The 27,998-nt window shown below is 45.4% G+C and overlaps 1 protein-coding gene across 1 annotated transcript in view; it reads left to right on the forward strand.

The window, feature by feature from the left end:
* Nucleotides 1-3,969: 3,969 nt before the first annotated feature.
* fat4 (FAT atypical cadherin 4) overlaps nucleotides 3,970-27,998 on the forward strand; it is a 110,007-nt gene continuing 85,978 nt past the window's right edge. The window contains exon 1 of the mRNA XM_030062675.1: nucleotides 3,970-9,156. Coding sequence (XP_029918535.1) covers nucleotides 4,054-9,156 — 5,103 coding nt within the window. The 5' untranslated portion in view covers nucleotides 3,970-4,053. The remainder of the gene's footprint in view (nucleotides 9,157-27,998) is intronic.

The following is a 27,998-nucleotide window of genomic DNA, read 5'->3' on the forward strand; positions in this document are numbered from 1 at the left end:
AAATACCCCTCGCATGGTGGCTGCTCACGGGAACTGAGACATGAAGTCAAAACAGAAAGGATTTGAATCCATTGCAAAACATTTTTTTAAAGAAACATTTAAGAGGTTTTTACCAAACATGAACAGATTTTGCATTTTTGGTAGTACATGAACATAATATACATCCAACCTACTGAGGGATTGTGTATATGTTGCTAATGTTTAATATCATGTATGTGGCCAACAATGTTTATGGCACCACTAACGCCACCTTTGTTAATGCTGTGTGTTTGAATTAGAACGTATCTGTGGATGTGTTTCAGAACTGCATATGCAGCATCAGATTATGCATTTTGTTAATATAGCTACAGAGTTGTGGAAATCATTCCTTTTATGTTGAGGGAACACAGGAGTAAGGGAACGTGGGGTCATTTCAGTTTGAGAAAAATAATTTTCCCATGTTCACTTGGGAACATGGGAACATGAGGTGGGTGCTGCTGGCAAGGACCAAGATTCAAGCTCAATCTCAAACTAATAAGCACCAAATTCTCATGATTGGATTGTATGGCATGGTAAAAATAATTTTTAAAAAAGTCATCTTAAAACTCTTCCGAATGATTTCAGAAAGATATGCAGGTCCCAGTTTGACAGAACGGGGCAGGTAGAGGCCGAGGTCGCCCCTGCTTGCGGGTTTGCAGCATTGGTTCAGGCTGTCCTGTCATGTACTCAACGTCAAAATGTCTGCTGGCGTCTGAAAAAAGCACAGCTGGCATCACTGACAGCACGTGTAAACATCAGTCAGCGTAAGGGAATTAACTGAAACATAACAACGACTTGATATTTATATCAAAAGCATCCTGTGAGCTCCGGGCCGAGGCAGTATAATCAGGTTAGCAAAACGTCTCCACTGGGGAAACTAATCTACTTTGATGCTCCGTCCGCTACCAAAACACTGAATCTGTGTCAGTGCCTGCAGACAGAGCAGCGACCGGCAGGCCAGTCCAGTCCGTAACTCAATTACAACAGCTGACTCACGTCCTACTGAACGTCCAAGCAGCCAAGGGCCTGATTACGGAAGCCACAAATTGTCAAATACTAAACCTGGGTAAACATTTGTGTCGTTGTGATTATCCTCCATTATTTCATTTCACAGGACAGATGAAGTGCAGTGCCAAGAGTTCAGCGGCAGGCCTTCACCTCCCACACCGTCCAAGTCACTGCTGCTTGCTCCCTGTTTGCTTCTGTATTTTATCAGGATTTTCTATCTGTGCGATCCGAGTTTGTTCCCAATGTGGCATCAATAAGGCAACATCCACATTCAGCCGCTCTGTGGAGAAGCACGGCAGAAAATGTCCGTCTTCATGAGACTTACGTCGGGTCAGAAACTTAAAAATCTGTCCGTCGAGGGAGATATTTCACCTGCCTCTTCAAATCAAGCATCTTCTTGAATGCCGTGGTGTGACGCCTAATTTTAGGATATTGGCATTGTTTCCTCAAAAGTCCTGAGAAATTTAAAGCTACACTGGAAACATGTGGAGAAGATTTTAACAGTGAATATGAGGACAAATGATCTCTAACATGAGTATTTTAAAACTTAAGAATACACAAACAGAAACAGGATTTATCAGGAATCAGTAATAGCTTGGTATTTACTGAGATATAAGAGGGTTTTTCGCTATACAAATAAAATCGAATTGAACTGAATTGAATAGATACAGCACTTGAAGTAAAACATTTTCATTATGGACAACTTAATAAGTAAATAAGTAAATGCATAATGTGATCATGTCATAAAATCAGCTTGAAGGGTATAAACACACTTATAACTTCATTCTAATATTTAAGCCAGAACTTAAATATCTTGTCATTATTCAGTAAAACAGCCCCAAAGCTGTCTGCCCTACCAGTTTGAAATTCATTTAAACTTGTTCCTTAATTTGTATAAATACGGTTCCTCATATTATTATGATATTTTATTTTGTATTTATACTGTTGCACCCCTCGCTGTGTGTTTTTGTGTGTAAGTTGGTCGGCACTGTTTGTTGTATTGTGTGTATTGTATTGCATGGAAAGTGGGTCTAGGAAAAGACTGTGGACGCTAAAATCAACACATCTAAAACTGAGAAACTATCACCTGATGTCAAATGAGCCTTTCCAGTGTTACTTGAAGAGTTTACCTTCTTGTTGAAGAAGGTAAGTTTAGGAAATTTTTAAAATCTCTGTGGAGGGAAATTATCTTTTGCAAACTATTCCCAAACTATAGTTAAAAGTTTAAATAGTTGGAAATGGCATTGCTCCTAAGGATGTTTTTCTCTTAATATTATTATCAAGCAACTTTTGATACTTTGGCTCAACTACTGTGAAAATATGCATTGTATGTGCAAAACAACATACTTCAATACTTTAACTGGAGTATAATTTTGAATAAAGGATCTCTGGTCAGACTAGAGTTGAGTTTCTGTAAAGATCCATCGTGCTTCATGCATGTACCCTGTTATGTATTTATATGGTTCAAAGTTTATTGATAATGCTCAGAGTTAACAGGGGATAGTGAAGATGCTTTTATGTATTTTTAAATCTTTGTCAATATTCTGTGACGTGTTATTCTTTTTAGTTATTGACTCAAATGTTCAAATGTGTGCAAATTCTGGTCTATATATAAGGTCAATGTGTTTTGGGTTGAAGTACCAGCATTTAGCCACTAGATGGAGCTACTTACCTACGCTATCCACTACAGCCATATCACTCAAAGTTATAACATTAGGCTAAAGGGTGAACTTAATTACATACTTTGTTATTGTTTGAAAGTAACTGTCTAAATGACATATAGATCTCATAAAAGACAACAAAGCATACTGATGTGAATAAAATAATATAGCGTGATTGTTATTCATCTCCAATAATATAAACTCAATGTGTTGTTCTTATAAATAATTATTATATTGTCTATTATCTATTAAATATTTTGAAATAATGTTTTTCTAGTCCACAACTTACTGTGCTTATACATTAACCTAGGCAATAAAGATAAATATAGGCATATCAGCATGTGGTGCTCAATATGGTATTTATATATCTTATTTTTTCACTGCTAATGGAGTATTATAGTGATAAATTACTATAATAAACTATAATAATCCTACAGCGGCTTTGGTACCCTATAGTAAGTTTATACTGACCTTATCGCAGCTTAATATTTATTTTCAATCTCCTATGGTATCACTATAATTTAGGTTTTGCTGTAATATTTGTATAGTATGGTTCTAAAGTTTATCACAGCTTATTTCCATATCCTTGAGCTTGTTCAGCACAGTGCTGCAGACATTAATCTGTTCGGTGAGGATATTAGTGGCACTGGGGGGGATCATTACCTGTCTTCTTTGATTGACATCGCCTTCCACAAGCAGGGACAAGGCAGTGCGCAGTACAATGGACCGGGGGAAAGGCGGGGGGGAGGGCGGGCAGGAGCACCGCTATCCAATGGGATTAGTGATGGGAGGGAGTTTGCCTAACTCCAGCTTTGTCCTAACTTACTGGGACTCCTGAGCACAATATGACTGAAGCGCCTGCACCGTTATTCCACGGGACGGTGCAGAGGCTGAGCCGCCTGCAGAGACTCCGCACCGCTCAACTGCGCCCTGTAACTTCTGGATAAACTTTTTCTCCCCCTCACGTTTCCACCGAGGCGCCAGGAACTTTTACTTCTGTCCCGTTTGGAGACATTATGGATTGTCAGATTCCGTCCAGAAGATGCTTTTTGCGACACGGGATCTGAGGTGAAACTTCCTCGGTGTGCAGGAATCATACTCTCCATTCAGAGGATTTTGCTGCATTTGAGGCACTGTTACACGGGATACAACCGCACTTTGGGAGTACTTTTGAGACACTGAACAAGTTTGGAAAAGACACGCACCGCATCTGGGTTTCTCATTGAGTTTTTTTTTTTTTTTCTTCTTCTTCTTCTTCCACCACATTTGCTGGAATACAATGCTTTAGCGGTGCGTCCAACCTCAATAAAGTTGATGCATCATAGGCATGGACTTGCTCTGAAAAAGGTGGACTGGCTAATTGACCATGGCGCTCACAGGTAGGGGCTTAGGCCGGTTTCATTTGATTTTACTGATGTTATGGACTCTATCGCAATACTCAGCATCCAGCCAAGTCCGTCAAGAGTTTCAGGTCCTGGAGGAGCAGCCCATCGGCACCTACGTGGGGACGATAGAGACCAAGCCCAGTTTCACTTACCGCTTCAGCGAGAACCACAAACTTTTTGCAATTAACGGCACCACGGGAGTCATTTACACCTCGTCGGTGATTGACAGAGAGGTTTTACAAAGTGATGTCATCAACGTGGTGGTGCTCTCCAGCCAGCCCACCTATCCCACCGAGGTGAGGATTGTGGTTTTGGATATAAATGATAATTCCCCTGTGTTTCCAGACACGTCGATCGTGGTGTCCTTTAAAGAGGACGCCAGTAGCGGCAGACAAGTGATTCTGGACACTGCAACAGATTCAGACATAGGAAGTAACGGAGTTGATCACACCACCTACAGAATAGTGAACGGCAACGAGCAGAGGAAATTCCGCTTGGATATTACAGTCAATCCTAGTGGAGAGGGGGCATTCTTGCACCTTGTTTCAACTGGAGGCTTGGACAGGGAAGTGACTCCCTTTTACCAGCTCCTGATTGAGGTAGAGGACAAAGGCGACCCGAAAAAGTTTGGCTACCTGCAAGTAAATGTCACTATTCAAGACATAAATGACAACCCGCCTGTTTTTGATCAAGACCAGTATCAGACAAGTGTTTTTGAGGATGCAGCCGTGGGCTCTAGTGTGTTACAAATTACAGCATCAGATCAAGATGAGGGAGCCAATGCAGATATAAGGTACTTTCTAGATGAGGGAACACCTTTCCAAATTGACCCTAAAGCAGGTACTATTATTATAAAAGAGGGTTTGGATTATGAGAGCAAGAAAGAGTACTCCTTGACTATTCATGCAGTGGATAATGGGGTTCCCTCTCTGTCAGGCAGGACAGAGGCCACAATCAAACTTTTGGATGTGAATGATAATGACCCCGTTGTGAAATTCCGCTATTTTCCCACGACATCTAAATTTGCCTCCGTTGATGAAAATGCCCAGATTGGCACGGTTGTGGCTTTGCTCACCGTCTCTGATGCAGACTCCCCCACAGCTAATGGCAACATATCTGTCTCGATCTTAGGAGGCAACGAGCAGAGACACTTTGAAGTGCACACATCTCCTGTCCCTAATTTAAGTCTGATCAAAGTGGCCAGTGTTTTAGACAGAGAGCGAATTTCCTCATACAACCTGACTGTGTCTGTGTCGGACAATGGCAAGCCTATGGCCAGGTCCTCCTTTGCCAGCCTGGTTATTTTTGTGAATGATATCAATGATCACCCGCCCATATTCCAGGAAGCACTGTATAGAGTAGATATCAGTGAAGACATACCAAAAGGCAGCTACATTAAAGGGGTCTCTGCAACAGATGGCGACTCTGGGCAGAATGCCAACCTGCGCTACTCCCTGGTGTCTGGAAACGCTTTGGGCTGGTTCTCCATCAGTGAAAACAGTGGTCTGGTTACCAGCGCCGCTTTGCTGGATAGGGAAATAGCATCTGAAATTGTGCTCAATATTAGTGCCAAAGACCAGGGGCTACAGCCCAAAATCTCTTACACTAAATTGATAGTCAACATCACTGATGTGAATGACCAAGTGCCCACATTTACACAGAGCACGTATCACATTTCCCTCGTGGAGCACAGCCCTGCCGGCAGTGAGCTGGTTGTGCTGTCTGCCTCAGATGATGACCTTGGGGCCAATGGAACTATCCGGTTCTCATTTGATGCGGAGACTCCAGCCAGCGTCCAGGAGCTGTTTCGCCTGGATGCCGTGTCAGGTCGATTAAGCACAGCCGCAGAGCTAGACAGGGAGGACCAGGCCTCCTACTTACTGTACATCAAGGCAGCAGACTCAGGCAGCCCCCCTCTGCACTCTGTTGGAAAAGTCAACATTACCCTGAGGGATATCAATGACAATAGGCCAGTTTTCTACCCGGTGCAGTACTTTGCCAATGTGAAAGAGAATGAGCCGTCGGGCTCTTATGTAACCACTGTGTCAGCCACAGATCCTGATTTGGGTCGGAATGGTACAGTCAAATATATAATTACTGCTGGAGACACGTCCAAATTCCACATTAATAGCAACACAGGGAAAATTACCACAGTCGTGCCCCTGGATAGAGAGGAGAAGACTGCCTACCAGCTGCAGGTGACAGCGGCAGATGGCAGTGGCCTCCGGTCACACACTCAGGCCATTGTGACTGTAACTGTCATAGATACACAGGATAACCCGCCTACCTTTAGCCAGAAAGTCTACAGTTTTGTCATGTTTGAAAATGTTGGCATCGGGACAGTTATAGGGACTGTATCTGCCACAACTGTTGATTTGAACACAAACATTACATATTTAATCACCTCGGGGGACCAGATGGGAGTTTTTGCTGTAAATAACGCAGGCCAGATTACAGCGTCCAGTCAAATAGATAGAGAGGAGGAGAGTTTTTATCAGCTAAAGCTTGTAGCAAGGGGTGGGGAGGTCACAGGTGAGGCGCTTGTTAACATCACTGTGAAGGACTTAAATGATAACGCCCCTCATTTTATCCATGCTGTGGAGCATGTCAGTGCAGTGGAAAACTGGAGCACAGGGCACGTCATATTCCAGGCCAAAGCTTCGGACCCTGATGAGGGCACTAATGGCATGGTGGTCTACAGCCTCAAACAAAACCCCAAAGGTCTTTTCCACATTCATGAGAAGCATGGCCTCATCACTTTGACTGGGCCACTGGAGGTCACCACCAGCTCCTATCAGGTGGAGGTCATAGCCTCAGATATGGGGGTGCCCCAGCGCACCTCCAGCCTCATTCTCACAGTCAGCGTGTATGACGTCAACGACAACTCCCCCGTGTTTGACCAGCTTTCATATGAGGTCATCATCCTGGAGTCTGAGCCTGTCAACAGCCGCTTTTTCAAAGTGGAGGCCACCGACAAAGACTCTGGCCTGAACGGAGAGATTATGTACAACATTGTTGGTGGCAACACAGGTGACGTGTTTGGGATTTTTCCAGACGGGCAACTGTACATCAAATCAGAGCTGGACAGAGAGATACAGGACAGATATAACTTAGTGGTTGTGGCCACAGACAGGGCAGTGGAGCCCCTAAGTGCCAGCGTCAATGTCAGTGTAATTCTAGATGACGTAAACGACAACCGTCCCCTTTTTAACAGCACCAATTATGTGTTCCACTTTGAGGAAGAGCAGAAGAGAGGGTCACTAGTTGGGCGGGTTTTCGCAGAGGATAAGGACTTTGGCCCAAACAGTGAGGTCAGATATACATTTGAGACTCCACAGCCCAACTTTGAGTTGAACGCCATCACAGGGGAGTTGACCAGCACTCTGCAGTTGGACCGCGAGTCACTCATGAGACAAAGAGGCGCCGCTGTGTTCAGCTTCATGGTCGTCTCATCAGACCAGGGTCTCCCCAAACCCCTCAGAGACCAGGCGAAAGTGCAAGTTTACATTCAAGACATCAATGACAACCCACCCAAATTCACCAAAGACATTTACCAGGCCTCCATCTCAGAGTCAGCCCAGAACATGACACAGCTGCTGCGGGTCTCTGCCTCCGATGTGGATGAGAACAAAAATGGACTGGTCCGCTACCACATAACTGAAGGCAATGAGGAGGGTCAGTTTACCATTGACAGCAGCTCGGGACAGGTCACTCTAGTTGGAAAGCTGGACTATGAATCCACATCCTCCTATTCACTGAAAATCATAGCTGTTGATGCTGGAACAGTGCCCCTATCCTCCTCTTGCATGCTTAGCATTAGCATTCTGGATGAGAATGACAACTCCCCCTCCTTCCCCAAGTCGTCACTGTCTGTGGATGTTCTGGAGAACATGAGGATAGGGGAGTTAGTGGCCTCTGTGACCGCCACTGACGCAGATTCTGGTCAGAATGCCGACATAACTTACAGCATCACGGCCACAAACAACCACGGCACTTTCAGCATCAGCCCCAACACTGGCAGCATCTTTTTAGTTAAAAAACTGGACTTTGAAACGCAGTCATTTTACAAACTCAACATCACTGCAAAAGACAACGGTAGACCACCCCGCTCCTCATCCATTCCTGTGGTAATACATGTCAGAGATTTTAATGACAACCCTCCCATATTTACCCCGGGTGACATCTTCAAATCGATCCCCGAAAATATTCCCATCTCAGCCTCAGTCATGACAATTACAGCTCATGACACAGATGCAGACATAAACGGCCAGCTGGAATACTCCATTGTTCAGCAGATTCCCAGAGGAGGTCATTTCAGCATTGACCCGAGCACTGGGCTCATATACACAAACAAGGAGATAGACAGGGAGTTTTCCAATCTGTTCGAACTGACAATCAAAGCCACCGACCAGGCCGTCCCTGTTGAATTCCGGCGCTTTGCCCTGAAGAATGTCACAATATGGGTGACGGACCAGAATGATAATGTCCCCACTTTTATATCCCAGAATGCTCTCGTGGCTGAGCCCAACATAGTCATCGGCTCCATCCTTACAACGGTGGTGGCCTTTGACCCTGATGAGGGCGCTAACGGGGAAGTGGAGTACGAGCTGGTGAAAGGGGACTCTGACACGTTCATCATGGACCGCTACAGCGGGGATATTCGTTTGGCGTCCCAGCTCGTACCGTCCAGGCTCATTTACACCCTCACAGTGTCGGCCACTGACCACGGCACCGACCGCAAGGCCTCCAGGACCGAGCTGACCATCATCCTCCAAGGGGTAGATGGGCCTGTTTTCTCCCAGCCCAAATACATCACCATCCTGAAAGAGGGCCAGCCTCCGGGCACCAATGTCATCTCACTGGATGCTTCAAGCCCGAGGGGCTCGGGGACCAAAGTGGAGTTTTTCATTGTGGCGGTGCGCAGCGGCGGCAAAGCGGTGGGACGTCTGTTCACCATTGGCCGCCACTCCGGAGTGATACAGACAGCCGCCGAGTTGGACCGAGAGCAGGGCTCCGACCTGTACCTGGTGGACGTGTACGCCATCGAGACGGACGCCACCCAGCCCAGGACGCAGCGTGCCGAGGTGAGTACACTGCTTAAGTTTTCTACTCTCTACAGGTATTGGAAAATGACCTTGTGTTATGGAATATTGGTCTATTTGATCTGTTTGGCAGGAGGGAGGGCATGAATTGAACCACTGGCATTTGTTTAAGACATTTGGAAGGAGTAAGTGAAATGAGATGAAGGTTTCAGCTGGAAAAAATGGGGAGTGAAAGTGTCCAAGTCACACATAAAACAGACCTACCTATTGCATTTGGCTGGTCATTAATTATTATTATTTTTTTTAATTTACAGTATGTTTCTGTGTTATATTAAATAACAATTGCATTGGATGTAAGTAAGAAGGCCTCCTTGTTCTTTGGCATGATAACTTTATTGCTCCAGTTCCCAAAACATACTGGCCACAGCAATTCCTCTAGTATGTGCCTCCTCTAATATCTGAGTAGTCTGGGAAAGGGAAATGAATGCTGCATGCCCTCTGCATGAGCTGTTCTCCTGCTGTTATGAATTGGAATATTCTTATCAGTGGATATGAATTGCACAAATCAAAAAAGGACTATTTTTAATATCCCTGCTGTAGACATAAATCATTCTGGGCTGCTCTATCAGGGTCAAGGCCCTTGATCGTTTCCTCAGTGTCTCAAGAAGAAATGAAAAAGAGAGTAATTCATATGGTCATCCGGTCCAGTGCAGGTATGCATCACTTAATCAGTGCCAGTATCAAATAGAGCTTTTGAGCCTGAGGCTGTTTCAGCACCGGGGTGGTCCTGGGGTACTTTTTGTACCACCGGCTTGCTCCACAGGCAATAAGTGACCATTAAAATTGGGTGACCTCTTAAGACTCTGTGAAAAGATTTTGAGGGCAGGGGGGGACAGGGGAAAAATCCCAGAAGTGAAATTTAAGCTGTCTACTAAGTTTGCATTATGTGATGCACCTCTTTTAGGCTTCCCTTGAACTTTCCCCAAGGGAGGGGAGTTAAATTCTGTGAAGCAGAATGTGGGAAGCCTAAACCCAGTTTTGGGTGGCTAAGGCTTGGCCACCAGTCAAATGAAAAACAAATGTGACTCTATATGTGTTTTGGGACTTAAAATGCCATGTTATTACAGGCTTGATGATACACGTATATAAATTAAACTTTTCAGAGCAAAACCCAAGTGGCTGCTGCTCCCCATAAGAAATGTGTTCTATATTATTGCCTTGGAGGGCACTTAAAAAATGGCCGACGTGAAATGATTTAAGAGTTCAGAGATTAGCGGGATGCTTTTGACAGTTGTTATTGATGCCTTTTCAACCACTGAAAATATTAAAATTGAAATTCAATCCAGTAATCAGTTATTTGGAGACAAACTGGAGCATTATTGAAATCAAGGATTACTTGGCAAAATCTTGTTAGCTAAGTTAACTTAAAGCTTTCCTTGGCCAAATGGGGATATCAAATGTGCTTTATATTTGCCTGCAGCAAAGATGGCAATCTCCTTTTCTGCAGACTCTATGGTTGGACTAATGAGAGAAATATAGTTCTCCTTTCCCAAACCTAATACTCTGGTTTGGTTCCACGCTAAGCCTGAACTTTCTCACCCCCTTGGAGAGATGACTTTACCATATCCTTTCACTGTGCAGTCAATTTCTTCAGTTTTATAAGTGTGAGATCTAATAACCCAGACACTATTGGGAGTTCAAATGACCCTAGCCAATAGGAAATATGGCCTCGTTTTGCGGTGCAATGTAATGGGCAGTTGCGGTTGTACCTGTAATTTTAAGAATGAATCAGACGTTTTCATATATAGAACTCCACTCTGTCGCTCCGGTGCCTCAAAGCACAGTGTGGTACAATTGTGTAAACCTAGACTAAGACTAATGTTTTTCCAGTGCAGTGTTTATGCACCAGATACCCGGTAGCAACTGGAGGATTATTTCCATCCCCGGGGTTGTGACCCTTTCACATGCTGCACTTTCCATTCTCCCCATTGATTAGACGCATGAGGAAAGCTGGCAGCCGTTTTGCCTCGGCTATGCAGCATGTGTGATATTTTGGAAACACTCAGACAAAGAGAATTTGGCTGGACATGCTTTATCGATGGCCGTGATCTCAAACATCTCAGGACCCTGCTGGGCTTGATTTGGACGGGTGGGAGGGATTTTGGGGATTGTTTCTCTTCAGCCTCTCTGGTATTTTAATAGGTTTCGTTGTCACTGATTGCTGATTAGAGTCTTAATTACGGTATGTGCAGCGTGCATCATATCTCTGACGTAGAGTTTGCCACGTAGGACAATACAATGGGTGACAGAAAGCACAGACAATATGTGGAAGTTAGCAAAGGCTGCACTGCATTAGGCAACTTTTCACACTCTGGCAGCCCAAGTGGCAACCGGAGAAAACTGTCTGAAAGTTTCATTTACCCAGAAATCATGTAATGCGGCGCCGGTAAAGCAAAGAACCCTTTATTTCTTCTTCTTCTTCTCAGTGGCTCATAGGGGTGGAGATGCTGAGAAAACCTTTGACAGCTTTTTCAGCTGGTGTTGGTGAATCCAGCCCTCTCCTGTGCTTTTTTTAGAGGCTGCTTTGTCTTTCGCTCTGAAGTTTCAACTTGTCACTTCCTGCAGGTGGAGCGGATATTCCACCAGGGTCCTCACCTGACACCGGATTCAATTTTTTGGCCAATATGGCAAATCTAAGGTTTCATTTCAGGGGAAGGTGGGAACCTCAGAGCTCCATATTGTGATGTAGACTGGTAAGATGAGGCTGACTTCAAATAAAAATCTCACAGTTGCATAGTTTTTTTTTTAAATACTTGACACCAGCTCTGGTAAACACCTTAGGTATTCTACACTTACACCTACTGGATCCATGAGTATATTAACTTATTCCAGACACACAGACTCTATTCTACCGTTTCCTGTTTTGCATTTTTATTTGAGGTGTTTTGATAGTGCATTTATACCGACTGCAAGGGCAAAGAATAAGCTGCGGTTACTAGATTATGAGCATTACAAGCAAACCAAAGGAAGGAGTGCAAGGGGTCAAAGCCATAGAGAAGCCAAAGCCAAGAGACATAGAAAATATTCTTTTGTCCCTCGAATGACCCTGTATCATAGAGAGGTCCAAGGTAAAGAAATCAGAGGGAAACTGGAAAAGTTTTTCCCTCTTTTTGCTACCTTGACTATCTCTGTTTCTTATCTTCACTGCTCTCTCTCTCTCTCTCTCTCTCTCTCTCTCTGCCTCTCTCTCTCTCCCTCTGCCTCCTCCTCCTCACACTCGAACCTTTTCCAACCCTCTGGATCGGCCACGATTGTTTTCTTTAACTCATTGTGAAAGAAAATGAAGTACTGTTTTTTTGGAGAGGCCCTGGAGTGCTACATCACTTCTTGTTACCCCCCACTTCCCCCCTCCCTCCTCCCAACCTTGCTCCAAACACACACACACACACACACACACACACACATACACACACACGTACACACAAACACACAACCACCCTTAACACGCATTGTTCCCCCTGAAAAATAAACACAGTCGGAGCGTTCAACAGGCCTTCCTTTGTTTTGCCTTTGCAGATAAAGTGTTGCACTGCCCCGGCCACGATTCGGGAGGCTTTTGTTATTTTTTTGTCTGTGCCAGCGTCACTCCATGACAGATTTAGGAGTGTGTGTGTGGATGCCCCCGTCAGCCTTCCACCTCTCCCCCCCCCCCATCCGACGAGGGCAAACAGTAGAGTTGTGAGGAGCTGTGAGAGGAGAAAGAGTGTGAGAGGGGCATTTTTTTTTTTTTTTTTTTTTTTTTTTTTTTGAGGAGGTTTCTGAACCTGTCAGACAGTGTTATCGGGAGTTGTGGGAAACATTTCAGAGAGGGGTTTTGGACGTACCAGATTGGGGGGGGGGGTTTAGTGAAGTGTTGCTAAGCATTGTGGGAAGAGAGGGAGAGCAGGAGATTTTGGGGAAAGTTGTTCGGCTCGTGTCCTGCAAGCAGGTGGGAGCGGGGGGGGTACTCGCTGTGCCTGCCCAAAGCCTTTGGACATCACAGCCGGGGAATGCAGATGGCTGAGGCAGATACATGGCTCATATTAGCGCTGATCTCTGTTGCTATGGTCGATTTGATCTCCATTTTATTCGTCTCCCCTCTCTTTTTTTTTCTCTCTCTTTGCATCACTTTTTTCTATCTGTCTCTCCCTTTTTTCTAGGTCGGTGTTCTGGATCGAGCAGATTCATAACTCATCGAGTCCAATTCTCTCTCTCTCTCTCTCTCTTTCTCTCTCTCTCTCTGGCTCTGTCTCTTTTCCTTTCAGCTCTGTAGTTTGGTACCGCTGAACCTCCTCCAACATGAACGCTGAAGGAAATGTGATTAGGGCATCCGAGGCGGTATTGGGGTTGGCTGATGTGGCGAAGCGAGAAGAGGGGAAAAAAAAAAAAAAAAAAAAAAAAAAGGCCTTTCTGAAACATAAAACCTCTCCAGCCAGTCAGGTCAACAAGGCAGGGAGGGGAAGGTCATGCAACGCTGGACAAAATGATATGGTTGCCGGAGTGTGTGCACGCCTCTGTGTGTGTGTGTGTGAGGGCTGAAAATTGTCTCGTAAAAATAGAAATATTGATGGCTGCAGCTTTCACATTGCAAGAGAAAGAGCGAGTGATATTGCAAAAAGCCCCCCTAAAGTGGACATTTGGCATAATTACAGATTCCCTGCCCTAGTAATCAAATTGAACACAAAAGGGCTCTGATTGCATTCAAATCAAACACAAGTATGGTATTAAAAATTCACTCCATTTTACATAAATCATGTTTGCACAGGGAATGTATACTAAAAAAAAAAAAAAAAAAAAAAAGCGATGCATAACAAACCACGTCCACATGCATTGTAATTGCACGGTGTAATTGCACTATTTGGAGAGTGTGTGTTTTGCACATGTGTTTGACACGGGTGGTGCCCTTCCCGGCCGTAACCCGGGCTGTAAATTCACGGGGTAATTTGGCCGGACGTGCGTTTTGAAATGGTCATCGCCGGGGTCTCCAGGAGGTGACGCATCTGCTCGGCCTCTCTCGGTAGGTGGTCGCTCGGGGGGCCGGCGGGGTGAGCCGGGCGGCCGGCGGCGAGACGGGACGGGACGGGTTTCTCCGAGTGCCTGTCCGTTTTACGAGACAATCGCCGTAAAACTTAGATAAACATTCACTCGTGCGTGGATGCATGCAGGGACACACACACACACACACACTGACCGCAACACTCAAGTTCAGGCTCACACAAAGTGCAGGGAAAGTCTCTTAAAGGTAGCTTCAGTGGACATTTTTTAGCCTCATTCAAACAAGAGAGCTGCTTTTTTGGCGTGTCCTCTGCTGTTTCTGTGCAGATGAGCAAGTCCTCCTTTTATTACCGCCGACTGTTAGTGCTTGTTTGGCTCTATTTATTTTCTGGCACCTTGTAACTGAGTTTGGAGAAGTGTTCTACAAACAGACAGTCTCATTTCTCTTACCGTTAATGGCCCCTACCCCCGTTTGTGTGTGATCGCTTGCTTTGTTTTATTCTTCATCACAATACATCTGTGTTGCTCTCCTCTTTTGGACCGCAACCGGAGCGGCCACTGGCACGGCTCGTCGCGCGTATCCGTCAAACGTCTGGCGAAAGGTCAGAAACGGGGTCGTTGTGCTCCGCCGTGCCACGTCCTGCAGAGTTAATCCGAGCGTCAAGTCAGAAATCAGGGCAGGAAATGAACTTTCTTTGCCCACATGCCACGGCGGCTGTTAAATCCCACAATTTACCAGCCACTCTCGGTGTTTTACCTGCCAACTGGCTGCACAGCGGGACAGAAATAAATCGAAGTGAATCGCTTTGGACCTTTAAACGTGGTTGGTTGCCTCCCGTTGTGACCGATGGGGGGAAAACACAATCGCGAGCCACGGCCCAAATTTTCCTGCCTTATTAGTGAAGTTAAGCGATGTTATGGTGTTGTTTACCAGTTAGTTTATCTCTGAATCCTGTTACGCCGATGTTTGCCTGTAGGTCACATGAGAGGCAAACTAATCCCAGATCTGTGCTTTTATTCTAGCAAATTATTTTGTTTTTCCTGCAGTAGATAAGACAGATGAAATGCAGAGCACTGAGGAGACGAGGTCACGCGCCGATGCTGTTCGCCGTTTGTTCTCGGAGAGCCAAACGTTCGAGTTCAAGGCTTTGTTGTGTGTAACAGGACACTGGGCTCGCCGCATGGCATGCAACAAACACAGGACATAATCACCATCAGTAAAGAGACAACATGCAGAAAATGTATGTGATGCATTAAATAAAGCAGTAGAGAGATGTGCACTGCAAAAACTCAAAATCTTACCAAGATTATTTGTCTTATTTCAAGTCAAAAATGTCTTATTCCTAGTCAAAATATCTCATTACACTTAAAATAAGACATGATCACCTCAGAAGTAACTTGTTTTTAGACAACTGTCTCTTGTTTCAAGTGAAAATTTGCTTGTTTCATTGGTTGAATTTGTTTCTTGTTTCTAGCTAATTTTCACTTATTTCAAGTGAATTTTCACTTTTTCCACTGGCAAATTTTGCCAATGAAACAAACAAATTTTCACTTGTTTCGAGTGAAATTTCACTCGAAACAAGTGAAAAATGTCTAAAAACAAGTTACTTCTGAGGTGATCATGTCTTATTTTAAGTGTAATGAGATATTTTGACTAGAAATAAGAAATTTTTGACTTAAAATAAGACAAATAATCTTGGTAAGATTTTGCGTTTTTGCAGTGTGTGCATTGAGTGAGCAGGGAGAGTTTGGCTTTCATGACATGGGTGGGTTTTGTTGCATCAAGAAAATTTAGATGTTAGCAAATCAGTCAGTCACATTAAAGCACGCTCCAGTGAGTCTCCTTTGATTTTCCTGAACTTTCTAGCTCTCCTTGTATTGTCTTCTGTGGTAAAGTGAATTGTCATTGTGTGGTAACTCCACCCCGCTGCTACTCCAAACAGGTTAAAACAAAAAAATTATTTGCATACGCTATTTTGGACCCGGGTTCGCCGCTAAATCATGTTTGCACAGGGAATGTATACTAAAAAAAAAAAAAAAAAAAAAAAAAAACTGCTCTCAGCTCTGTGGCTGTGACTGCCTGCAGCCTCTTGCTTCACGTTTGCCCCCTTCAGCTGACTCTTTCCTCGTGCAACGTCAGTGCATGTTTTTTTCGGCTGGAATAATAAATGAACGTGGCCGGGGCCGTGCACGCTCCACGGAGTTTGCATCGGGGGGTTTATTTTCACATCGGAGATACATTTCTCTTGTTCTGTGACTTTGATTGTCATGCCTCATTTGGGAGGGGTCGTTCCTCTGCCTCCAGCACACATGGTCGGACCGCGGCGGCCAAAAAAATGTGCGACCGAAAATAGTATGCATCTCCGCCGGGAATGCCTCACTCCTTTTCAGGGGCGGGGGGGGGGGATCAGGAAGCGATCAAAAAGGAGCTCGTTTTGCTGGTGCGTATCGGGAGCTCAATCAGAAAAAAAAGTCGTGATCTTAAACTTTCCGAGCGTTTTTTAGTCACTCAAGCGGAGCGAAGTTGATTGGCGGCGGCTGAGGTGATCGCGCTCAGGTGGGTTACCGTATGATTCGGGTCATTTTCCCCGAGCGAGCGAGCGAGCGAGCGAGTGCTATGTAAGGAAAGAAATCTTCGCTCAACTATGACTACATCCCGGAGATTTCTGCCCCCGTCTCCTCTGCACTGTGATGACTGTGAGGGGACTATAAAATATGCCCAAGTCGATCCAGCTCTGAAAAAAAAAAAAAATAATAATAATGTTCCACTACTTTCACTTGTAAAACGTAGGGAGTTCAAGAGAAAGAGGGAGAGTGAAAGGAGGAGGGGGGGTTTGACTTTGGCACATTTTCTCTGCGGTAATAATGGATCCCAGCTCCAGGATTTGATTTGCTCGCGCACGTGACTCGCCGAGCTCGAGCGTCAACAAACACTCGCGTTTGACACGCTCGCTCGCGTGCACGCCGGCGAATTTCCATTGTTTTGAGAGCTCGGGTTAGAGCTGCACCCCCCCCCCCCCCAGCGCCTCCACCGGCCCTGCCTGGCCTTTTCATGTGGAAACAGAGACGCTCCCTCTCCTTCCCACATCTCACTTCTCTCTCCCCTCTCTCCCCCCCCCAACCCGACCCTCCATCATCGGCACCTCCAAAGTGACATTTAGTGCGGTCGCCTCCTTCGCAGCCCTGCCACCCCCCCTCCACCCCCGGGGGACATCAAACGAGATGGGGAGAGAGGATGTGCGTTTCTGCATCGTAGGCAGTGTTCTCACGTGCGCACGTCCTTTTTCGCGCGCACACACACACACACACACATTTCCCTGGCCTGTGGTAAGACGAGCGACCCCAAGACAGGAAGGGGTATCTCCCACAGCTCGGACAGATAATTTAGGAGTGCAGAGAGGGAGAGAGAGAGGGAGAGAGATGGGAGATGGAGTGAGGGAGGAAAAGAAGGAGGGGGTGATTGAGGTTGGAGCTGTGGGAGCGAGGGAGGGCTGGAGCAGGGGGCTTTAGTGTCGGAGGCGGGAGACAGGCAGAGATAGACTGGCACCAGAGAGCGAGCGCCGGTGTTATTGTTATCTCCTCTCTTATTTTATGAGTTTTCCATCAGAGGATCCGGCTGCAGCTCCCGCGCGGCGTGCGTGCATGTGCGTGCGCGTGCACGGCGGCGTGCGCCCGGGCTTCATGAAGACGGTGCCGCGTTACAGCGCAGCATTTCGCACAAAGCCTTTTCTGCTTTTAATGTTTTATCGTTGTGTTGTTATGATAATACGACTGCCGCTCGGTCTTGCGCCTTTTGCGTCGTCGCTTTAAACAGCCCCTCGAGTCGGGAAGGTCCAAGCCGCAGTCAGCTGACAGCTGTTTTGAATTTTAGCATTGAAATATTTCGGCTTTCAAAATGTCCCTCCATGACTTTTCCAACACCCTCGCTCTATATGTTGCATACTGTAAAATCATACAAGGAAGTGGTAGTCGCGATTATATTTATGATGTTCATTTGACAGCTTGTTGGCCTTTTCGTAGCGACTCCAAATCCACCGGCCTCTCTCGCCTTAATGAAGCCAGAAGTGAATTTATGCCCCTTATTATACTCTCGCTGAGTTTTCCCTCAATGTTTTTTTTTCTTTTCCTTTAATTTTTTGCCCTCTGTAACCCTTCAGCAGACAGACCTGTGTAAAAAAGTGTGTCATTGTTAACCTTTTCCACCGAGCTTGTCCTGACTGAGCGAGCAGGTGCTCCCCATCAGGTGTTTCTGCAGCGAGGTGGACTCTGGAGCGTCTCGCAAAGGTCAAGTAACACAAGAAAAAGCGTGTCTCCTTGCATGCTAAATCACCCATACAGATCATCCTCCCGTGGGTCGTTTTGTCGAGAGGCTGCGGTTCTGTGAGCACGTAGCCGAGCGGACCGTCTCAGGAAAATAGCTTGTGGTCACCGAGACAATAACTGGTGAGCCCGAGCCTCACTTTGGAGGATTATTATCTCATTCAAAGAGATTCTTGGATCAGATCGGCCCGAGTTGGCCGGTCTACTCTGTATTTCCGAAGCAATCATCTGCAAGCGTCTTTCGGAGCGTGATATCATCACGTGCGCCGGACGCCCCGGTGCGCCGTCAGGCCGTCGCAGCTCCGCCTCGCGCGGTCGTATGGATCCGCATGGCAACCCAAGCAAAAGGCTGGCCCTCGACAGCAAACAAAACACTGTGTTTACACAAATGTCGAACAACCGATCTCCTGTCAGAGAACGAGAGCGAAAAAGAACTCCTGGCTTGAAATAGCTAACCATTTTGGTGAGTGCGGCCTTCCTCTCCCCTCTCGAGTTGGGCCTGTTTAATTGAAAACAGCTGGCGAGGGCTTTCTGGGCAGCGATATGCCGGTCCAAGTCAACGTGACTCAGGCGCTCGATCGTGATTGGGGTACCTGAGCGGCTCCGTCTGGCTTTGTTGTCAGGCAAAAAAAGTTGTGTTTTTATTAAAGCGGATGATATCTCGAGCGGCAAACGGGGGGGGGGGGGGGAGTCTGACGGTTTGAGAGCTCCTAAAGGGCACAAGAGAAAGCTGCAGCTCTGGTTTCGATTACATGCGTTGACAATGTGCTATTTTTACTCTTTTTTTCTCTCTCTCTCTCTCTCTCTCTCTCTCTTTTCGTTTTGCCCACTCTGTGATTTTCCTATGCAAATGGATGGAGTGGCCTAATTTCACCAGCCTCTATTGTCTTGTGGAAGTTGAGGTGTAATTTCACAAAGTCCTGTGCTGAAAGTTGTTTTTCAAGGTCTTTCCTCCCAAACTCTGGGCTATTTTGACCGTGTGTGTTTGTCTCTGAATGTGTGTGTGTGTGTGTGTGTGTGTGCTTCCATGTGAGCCTGCGTGCATGCATATATAGCTCCCTGCACATTTTCAGCCCTCCACCACGTTTGCATCTGCTCTTGCATACTCCTTGCACAATCTTGCACTCTCTCTCTCTCTCTCTGAAAACTTGGCACCCCCCCCCCCTCTCATTTTTCTCCAGTTATCCTGGTAGGCGTCTCTGGCACTGACACGTAAGCTTGCCAAGCGGGGAGGAAAAAAAATGGCCGACTGAAAAATGAATCATCCAAAACTTTGTCCAAACTCGGCCGGCCTGCTGTTGACGGACAGATCGTAATGAAGTCTCCCTCCCAGGACATTGTGTACTTAGGGTTTTACATGGAGGGTGATCAGATATTACATTATGTCTCTATCTGCTCCAGGGGCCTGGTGCTGCTGGGGCTTCACTTACACTGCAGAAGCCTATGAGTGTGTGTGTGTGTGTGTGTGTGTGTGTGTGTGTGTGAGAGAGAGAGAGAGAGAGAGAGAGAGAGAGAGAGAGAGACAAAGTAGCACAAGGGCTTTGTGAGAGAAAGCCTTTACATGTGTGTGAGGGACAAAGCATGCATGGCTTTGTACATGTGTGTGTGTGTGTGTGTGTGTGTGTGTGTGTGTGTGCGTGCGTCTTAGCCTAAAAGCAAGGCAGCCCTCCGGCATGCCAGCTGCCCTCTGGTGCTAATCTGGCCTCTTGCAGATTTACACTTGATCGCGCAGAATATGTGCGCTATTTGATGCAGTTATTTGATAATGAGTCACTGATCCGATGGAGAGCGACGAACAGCAACACCCGCTCGAGTTTGCCAGCGAGTCGCGTGACCTTTGACCCGACTTGGCACAACCTGCGCCTATCAGCGGAAGCCCTGCCTTCGCCTTGGCAGCCAAGCGACCAGCTGTGTGTGTGTGTGTGAGTGTGTGTAAGTGTGTGCATATACTCGTTTCGGAGATTGTGTTTCATCAGGCCGATAAATGTTTGTGTGAGCATGTGTGTGTGTGTGTGTGTGTGTGTGTGTGTGTGTGACAGAGGCCTACAGTGCATTAGACTGGCAGCCGGAGCGCGATCTCCGCATGCCGCCTTTATTCCTCTGACGTCTGACAAGGCTGAGATGCTGCTGGTAATGATGTGGTTATTACTTCCCATCATGCCTCGCTGCAGGCCGGACCATGAAACCGCGCGGTGTATTCTCTTTGTCTCCCATTGGCCGCCTGCAGAGGCCGACCCGGGGAGCGCCTTCGCCCTCCTCACACACACACTTCCTTCACGCTCATTCATAAAAATGTTATCTGACTAACTGATTATGTCGCCATATCGCCGTGACTGAGATGAAACGCCGATCCACTGCAATCGATAGAAACTGTTTTCGGTGTTTGACATACGCAGACATTTGGAGGAAATCTCTACAAACTGCTGATTCTGACAACAAGATGGCTTTTTTTTTTTTTTTATAAGTCGCAGATTTGTCTTGGATTTGGTTGCAGCCACAAGATTTTCCATAGGAATGTTTCATAAATTAGATCCATGGTCTCGGTACACTTGTTTTGCTGACGATATTAATACGGCACAGCAGCGAGGAAACTGAGGTCCACAACACATCCGGCGTGATGAGTCACACTTTGCCATTCAAACGCCGCGATGCTCGAGTGAAGAAGTAAAGAAGTAACCTTAGGATTTTTGAATTCAGATTCTTATTCTTTGTGTTGACTTTTAAAAACCAAGCATCAAGCAAGATGAAGTAAAACTAGCTGGAAATTAGCTGAAAAAGATGAATGACATAAAAAAAAAATGATGTTTTTGTTAATAAAATATGCTGTAAAGTGAAGAAAATTTACCTAAAAGTTAACTCTTCATACTGGAGATGTTTTCCAAGCACCCAAAGGGAAATAAAGAGCTTATAACACTCTTATAAATCTATCATGGAAAAAAATACACCACCTGAAATGTATCAGTACTTAAAAAAACAGATCATTTAATCTGTCAGAACATCAAAATTGTCTCTACGTCCCATGTTTTTCTAGTAAAAATGACTCAAAATTGCCTTTCTTCTCAAAACAAGGAGCATGATATTAAGAGGATAGTCACGATGTGTTTGTTTAGAAAGGATGCTTGGATGCTTTAAGCTGAAATAGCTGCTCATGGTGGAAAAAATAAGCCTTTCCTCGACACGAGGTGCTCCCAGATGAAGTACATCTGTAAAATATTTCAAAAAGCTGTAGTTTGTCTTGGGTTTCTACCCTGCGAAAAACTGCTTTTCTTAAAACCAAAAAGCCTAAAGATCATATATAACTTAAAGAGTTGGCCATAAAGAGCTTTTACTGTTGAGTATTTTTTTTTTTTTTTGTCCTTGGATATCTTGTTTTGGAATGCAACTCTACATATGGAAATCTACCTATAACACTACACGGGCATCAGATTCTGAACTGTCTTTGAAACTCAATATTTATTCACTGGGTTTATTCCCGACCCCCACCGGCTCTGCACCTCTGCAGCGAGGAAGTCGCAGTTGCCCCGGGCTTGGAGGAGCGCCAGCGTCGCTCATATGGAACCAGTTTGACTCCCTGACTGTCAAACGGCCCGTCTGCCCCCAGCGCACGCCTCCATATGGACTCTGTATGGACGCGGTGCCGTTTGGTATCGAGGTCACGACAAACCCCCGGCCTCGCACAAGAGTCGGGGGATATAGTCGCCTCTTCTCCATGCCCCCCACCCTCCCCCTGAGATTTGCGTGATTGAGAGGGAAAATCGTTGAGTTTGAAGTGGATTTGACAATGATACCGAGTAAAAGATCTGAGCTCTTTAACCCCACGGAAGCACATTTCCATTTGGTTGCCGAGACGTTTTTTTTAAAAATATGTTTTGTCTTCTGAATACCACACCACAGGAAGTGATTCGCCTTATGTTTCCAACTTAATAAGCAGAAGAAGAACCGGGCGGTTTTAGCACGAGCAGGGATTGCCACCATGGTTGAGCAAAAAAAAAAAAACAACCCAAAAACAAACAAAAAAAAAAAGAGCTCCGCCTACAGAAACTCAAACTTTACAGGAAATCAAAGGAATTCCCGTCCGCACTGACTGACAGGAGATCTGTGGGAAGCGCAGCCCGACACTGTGCCACTTTAAAACTGGGGCTCGGGGCAAGCTGCTTTTTTTTTTTTTTTTTTTTTTTGTGTGTGACTGAAGTCGCTGTAAACGCAGCTTTAATTATTCATTCTCCAGTGTCTGTCTTCATTTTTGCCAATAAATTTAGGCGCATTCCCGTGAGTAGGTCGAATAATAGGATCATCCCGGTGTCAAATGAGCCTTCTTCAGTAAAAAAAAAAAAATGTCAGAGTTTTCGGTGGTAAAGACCTCAACAACTTTTGCGCCCCTTTAGCAGTGTATTACAATCGTGAGTGCAACATGCCACGGAGGCGAAAGGGATAACAACAACTCTCTCACAGCGCTCGGAAAAAGGATTTTTGCCTCCCTCATTAACCGCGCGACTCTTTTGCAAAAATCCAATTCATATCGTTATGACACAAATTAGCCCCTGCGATCATTATCCCATTGTCGGTGTTGTTTACATTGTTGCCCCCCCCCCCCCCCCTGCACTCTGCATACATCAATTCGCTCTCACTTTAATTACTTCTTGCGCTGGAACCGACTGCAGCGAAGGAGAAGTCCCGGGATGATTCATTTAGGGTGTATATGATTAGGACCGGCCTGGAAGATCAGAGGCTCCTTTTAATCTGTAGCACCGATGCTAATTCATCCAACCGCCCCCCACCACCCCACCACCCACCCCACCCCGCTCTCAATCCCTCCCTGTCCTCATAAATTGGTGCTCTATCCTGCAGTTGGAGCTTTATTCTTTCCGATCACGAGGCCCCCCCAACCTCCCCCCCCTTGGTTTTTCTTGGATGGAAGTGCGGTTTGCTCTACCCAGTTCTTGGGATTCGCTTTGGGGATGGGATGGAGGCTGGATGGGGATGGATAGATGGACAGAAAGATGGGAAGGGGATGTGGGAGGGAGGAGGAGGAGGGGTGGATGAAGGGGATAGAGACTCCAGTGTTGAGGTTCTCCCTCCACGTCGTCTCCATTGAGTGGAGATTACATTGCCGGTTGGTGGCTGTAAAACGCTGGACTCCCCTGGCAGACACCAAACAGGACTCCCAGGACTCTTTTCAGACCTCGCCATTGTTAGCGAGGGATTATTCTTTGGGTTGTTATCCCATTACGCTGTAATGGTAGCAATTTTCTGCCTAGGAATTTGGCTATTTCTGGGAGGAAGGACACGCCAGAGTGTTTTTGAATCAAGTATTTATCGGTGGCAATTTGTAAAAAAAAAAAAAAAAAAAAAATGTTAGATTACATTTCCATGACCGATGAGTTTCAATTACGTCCTGGATCCGCAAATAAAAATGAGTATTTTCGCTGAAACGTTGATATACTGTATTTTCCTGTAATGATATAATGTGCTGCTTTATGTGGGCAAAAATGCTACGCTACACTTATTTTGCTATTGGAAAAAAAAAAAAAAAAAAGTTAGAAAACTGGAGAAAAGGCTGGCATTATGCTCCGTGCTCGAAGGGACTGTTATTTTAATTCTGCTGGCCTGAAGTCAGAATTATTCAACGCCACACTTAAGTCAAATTCTTGAAATTTCTAAGGTATTAATTTTTTTTTTTTTTTTTTTTTTTTCCCCGACACAAGCAGTGGTCTTTTCTTTATTACGGAATGGGACATCAACAAGGCTTTTCAAAGTAATGCTCTTAACAGGTCATTAAGCTTTTTTAGCGTTTTTCTGTAAGTTTGCCCAAACACTAAAACCTTGTGTCTTTCACTTCTGATTAGTGACACTTTAATAAAGTCGTTTAAAGTTCAGCGGACTGAATTTTCCACCTTTTCTAGTGTTTCTATGGTCACGGGGAAACGACCCGCATTCAGGCCTGTACGCAATCTTTTAAATGCAAATCCTTTAAAAGTAACTGTGTAATTCTGTCTATGGGGACTCTCCCGACTTGGCTGTGAGAGAAAGTGTTTTTTTATATAAGGCAACCACGGCTGTTTTTCTTTCTGTCTTCTTGATCTGACAGCAATTGACTAAGCCAGTCCTTAAGGCGTGACAAAAGCTTGGCAAAATCTTTACGTTTCTCCCCTCCCTCCCTCCTCCTCCTCCTCCTCCTCCCGTCCTCCCCTCTCTAACTTTTCTTGGATGGGCCAAGGTGGACAAAGCCTGTCTTCTCTTCCAGTTGATTGGGTCAGAAGGCTGAAGTTAAATGTTTGGTTCAAAATTATCTTAGCATTCCCAGCATCATGTTTTCTTTCTTTTTTTTTTTTTTTTTTTTTTTTTAATGGTGCTTAGGGAAGCCAGGAAAACTATGTCGAATCGGCCACAATCAAATCATTTACGGTGAGCTCACAGCGAAGGAATTAATGCATTTTATATGAGGCTGCCGGCTCTGAGGCAAAGTCTCCTCTGCAACATGTGAGAAAACTCTCTCTCTCTCTCTCTCGCTCGCTCTCTCTCTCCATTACTCTCTCCCTTGCTCGCTCTCCCTCTGTCTTACTTATTGAAATTATAGCTGTCACCCACTTCACAAGGAGGAGAGCCAGGGGAAGCAGGTCATTGACTTGATTTTCATGGGAAGGCTGATTCGGCCATTCAGGGTCTGATAGGTCCAGTATTGACAGCCCTTTGGGCAAGGGGAGGGGAGCACGCCGCCTTCATTGTGCCCACGGTTTGCTGAGGAAAAACAAGAGACGGCCCGGGAGACAAAGGCCTCAATGGGAACAGTAGCCCCTGTGTCCCCTTGCCTCTGACTGCTGCTGCTGGGAGGCTTGTGTCTTCCATTCTGGCCTCAAGTGCTACTCCCACCCTCTCCCGCTCTCAAACACCCCCCTCCTTCCCCTTCTCCCTCTCTTTTTTCATCCTGTCAAGTGGCTGCAGAGGTGTTGCCGTTTCATTCTGTGACCCCCGCGCCCCGCCGCCGCCGCCACCGCCGCCTCCGAGCGCACAGATCGCTTGTTGTCTTCATTTGCTGAGGAGCGAGGCCGCTCTTCGCTCCGGGTTGAATCAAGGGCGCGGTGCACCTCCTGTACCGCCTGAAGTCGAGCTAAAGTGACACCCGCACAGGAGATGTAGAGCTATAATAAAAATTTGATATCGGCTCGTCGATGTCGTCCCTTGCGGATGTGAGAGAGGAAGAGATACGGTTTCGCCTTGCAGCTCGAGGGCTGCCAGTCTGTAAAACCTGCAACGAAACCTGCCTCAACCTGTCTGAGCGAGCTGCTAATCCACCTATTATCACACCAATTTCATTACTCTGGCTTTAAGTGGAGAGTTTTAGTGTCTTATGATGGTCTAAATGCAGTTTCAGAGACTTTTCCACCTGGAAAACTCCTGGTTTAGTGCTAGACTGCAGAGAAGCTTTTATACCAGAAGCTTACTTGACTCTATTTGCTTTTAAAACATTGAAGGTATGTGTATAAGCACTTTCTATGAACTTCAGGATATTGTTTGTGGTATTTTTCCATCATGCGTCTTTCGTGTTGTTATATTTAAACTTTAAATGCTGAATCTCCTGCCTGCAATGCAAACCCAAACTATTAAAGAAGCCTTGAAGCTTGAAACTTGACAGGAATATGGAGGAAACACTGAACGCTTGCAATTTTGCGGATTTTTTTTTTCTTTCTTTCTTTTTTAAACATGAAAATGGACAGATTTAAATACCGGATTAACATAATCTATTTTAAAAGCCTGATGCTGGCACAAAATGTTGGCTATTTGTAGCTTCAGTCCAGAAATGTTATTGTTGGCCCAGTGCAAACCCATTTCGGCCAAAGCCTAGTATCAAGCCCTGGAACTTGTTTTTGCTAATTTATGACAGCCGAACAGCGTTGGCGACTCATCAGAGATGTAGTACACTAGTCTAGGTTTAAGGTTATCAAGTCCCTCTTATCAAGGCGTCTCTTTGAAGTAAGAACTGGCTCCGTTTCCCCTCTCGATAAATGCTGTATGTGGGTTTAGTCTGGGCAGATGTCCAGGATGTGTGAGGGATGGAATAATTTCTGGTGGTGTGTGTTTTTCATGTGCTCCGAAACACTAACCAGAACGCCAAAAATAATTTCAACATCCGATTTCATGTTAAAATTGCGCCGCGTTCATTTCACGCGGTTCTCGGCCTCGCGGTGTTGACATCACACCTCTGCGTAAATAGGACCAAAGGTTAAACTGGGAGAGTAAATATTGCTTAGGCAAATATGACACGCGTACATTTGTCACTCGCCTGACATAATCCTATGTAATGTGGCGTCTGACATTTGAAGTCGGGCCTATTTATCTCAAGAGCTATTCCCTGTCACGGATAAATCTGTAATGGCGAACGAAGATAAAGAGAACGCATGAAGTATAAACAGAAGGTATTAAACGATTAGAGAAGACGAGAGGGGGGCCCTTTAGGTTTGGCGGCGAGGGGTTTCTAAAAGAGACGCTGTGTTTTTTTGGGAAGCAGAGAAAGAAATACAACCGTGAGGGGTGAACTCCGACCCCTCCTGACTCGCCTTGCGACCTTTAACAGAGCTCCCCGACCTCTGACCTCCGGGCTCTCCGGCTGACCCAGGAAGTCGCCCGGGCCCCCTCGACAACCAATCGACACGGCCTTCAAAACGAGACGTGCTGTTCACCGCCTCGCCTGTGTTTGGTGAAGAAGCCATGGTGTGAACACAACGGGGAGGCTAATACTCACAAATCACGCCGTCAGCAGGAGATCACGTTCATAAAACCATTTTTTCCCTCAAGTCTCAGTAAAGAAAAAATAGGAAAAAGTCATATTCTTTGTAACAGTTCTCATATATTTTCTTATTGTTCTTCTCTTTCTCTCAGACAACCCCTCAAATGTCTTTAAATTCCTACAGTGAGAAGCTAAGTCTCTTATTTTATACTTTTTAACTAAGTTTTCTTAGGTTTACATACACCCAACATGAACATAAAGCTTTATTTGGTGTAGGTAAATGATCATGTCAGTTGTAAATAAGCTAATTTTACATTTACACGTAACTGGCTTTGGTTGTCACCAGTTTACAGCAACAACAACCAATTTTTAAATCTTCTCATGCTGAATTATTTAACTTGACCAGAACTTAATCTTGATACTTGACAGATGGTCTCCATATTGAAAAGGGGCTTATTTTTTCATTAATGGAAGTATAAAATTCAGTCTGGCTCAGTGGTAGGACAGCTAAAGCTGATTAACCCTAATCAATTTTGTAAGAAGCGGAATCTGAGAAATTCATGGGAAATTAGACTCTTATTAATAAAATATCGTGGGACTGCACTTCTTGAGAACGTCCTAAAATTCGCCCCCTTATGTCATTTCTTAAGACCTATCTTAAGAATACAATCATAAATCCGGTCCCAGGTCCGTGAGGTTTACAGTTACAAAGACGTGACTGGGTTTTGAAGTCATCAAAACAATTCGGTTTGAAGTCATCAAAATGACGATAAGCCAACTGGTAACCATTAGGCCATTTGAGACT

The sequence above is a fragment of the Myripristis murdjan genome, chromosome 10 (genome assembly GCF_902150065.1).
Source record: "Myripristis murdjan chromosome 10, fMyrMur1.1, whole genome shotgun sequence".
Taxonomy (NCBI): Eukaryota; Metazoa; Chordata; class Actinopteri; order Holocentriformes; family Holocentridae; genus Myripristis; species Myripristis murdjan.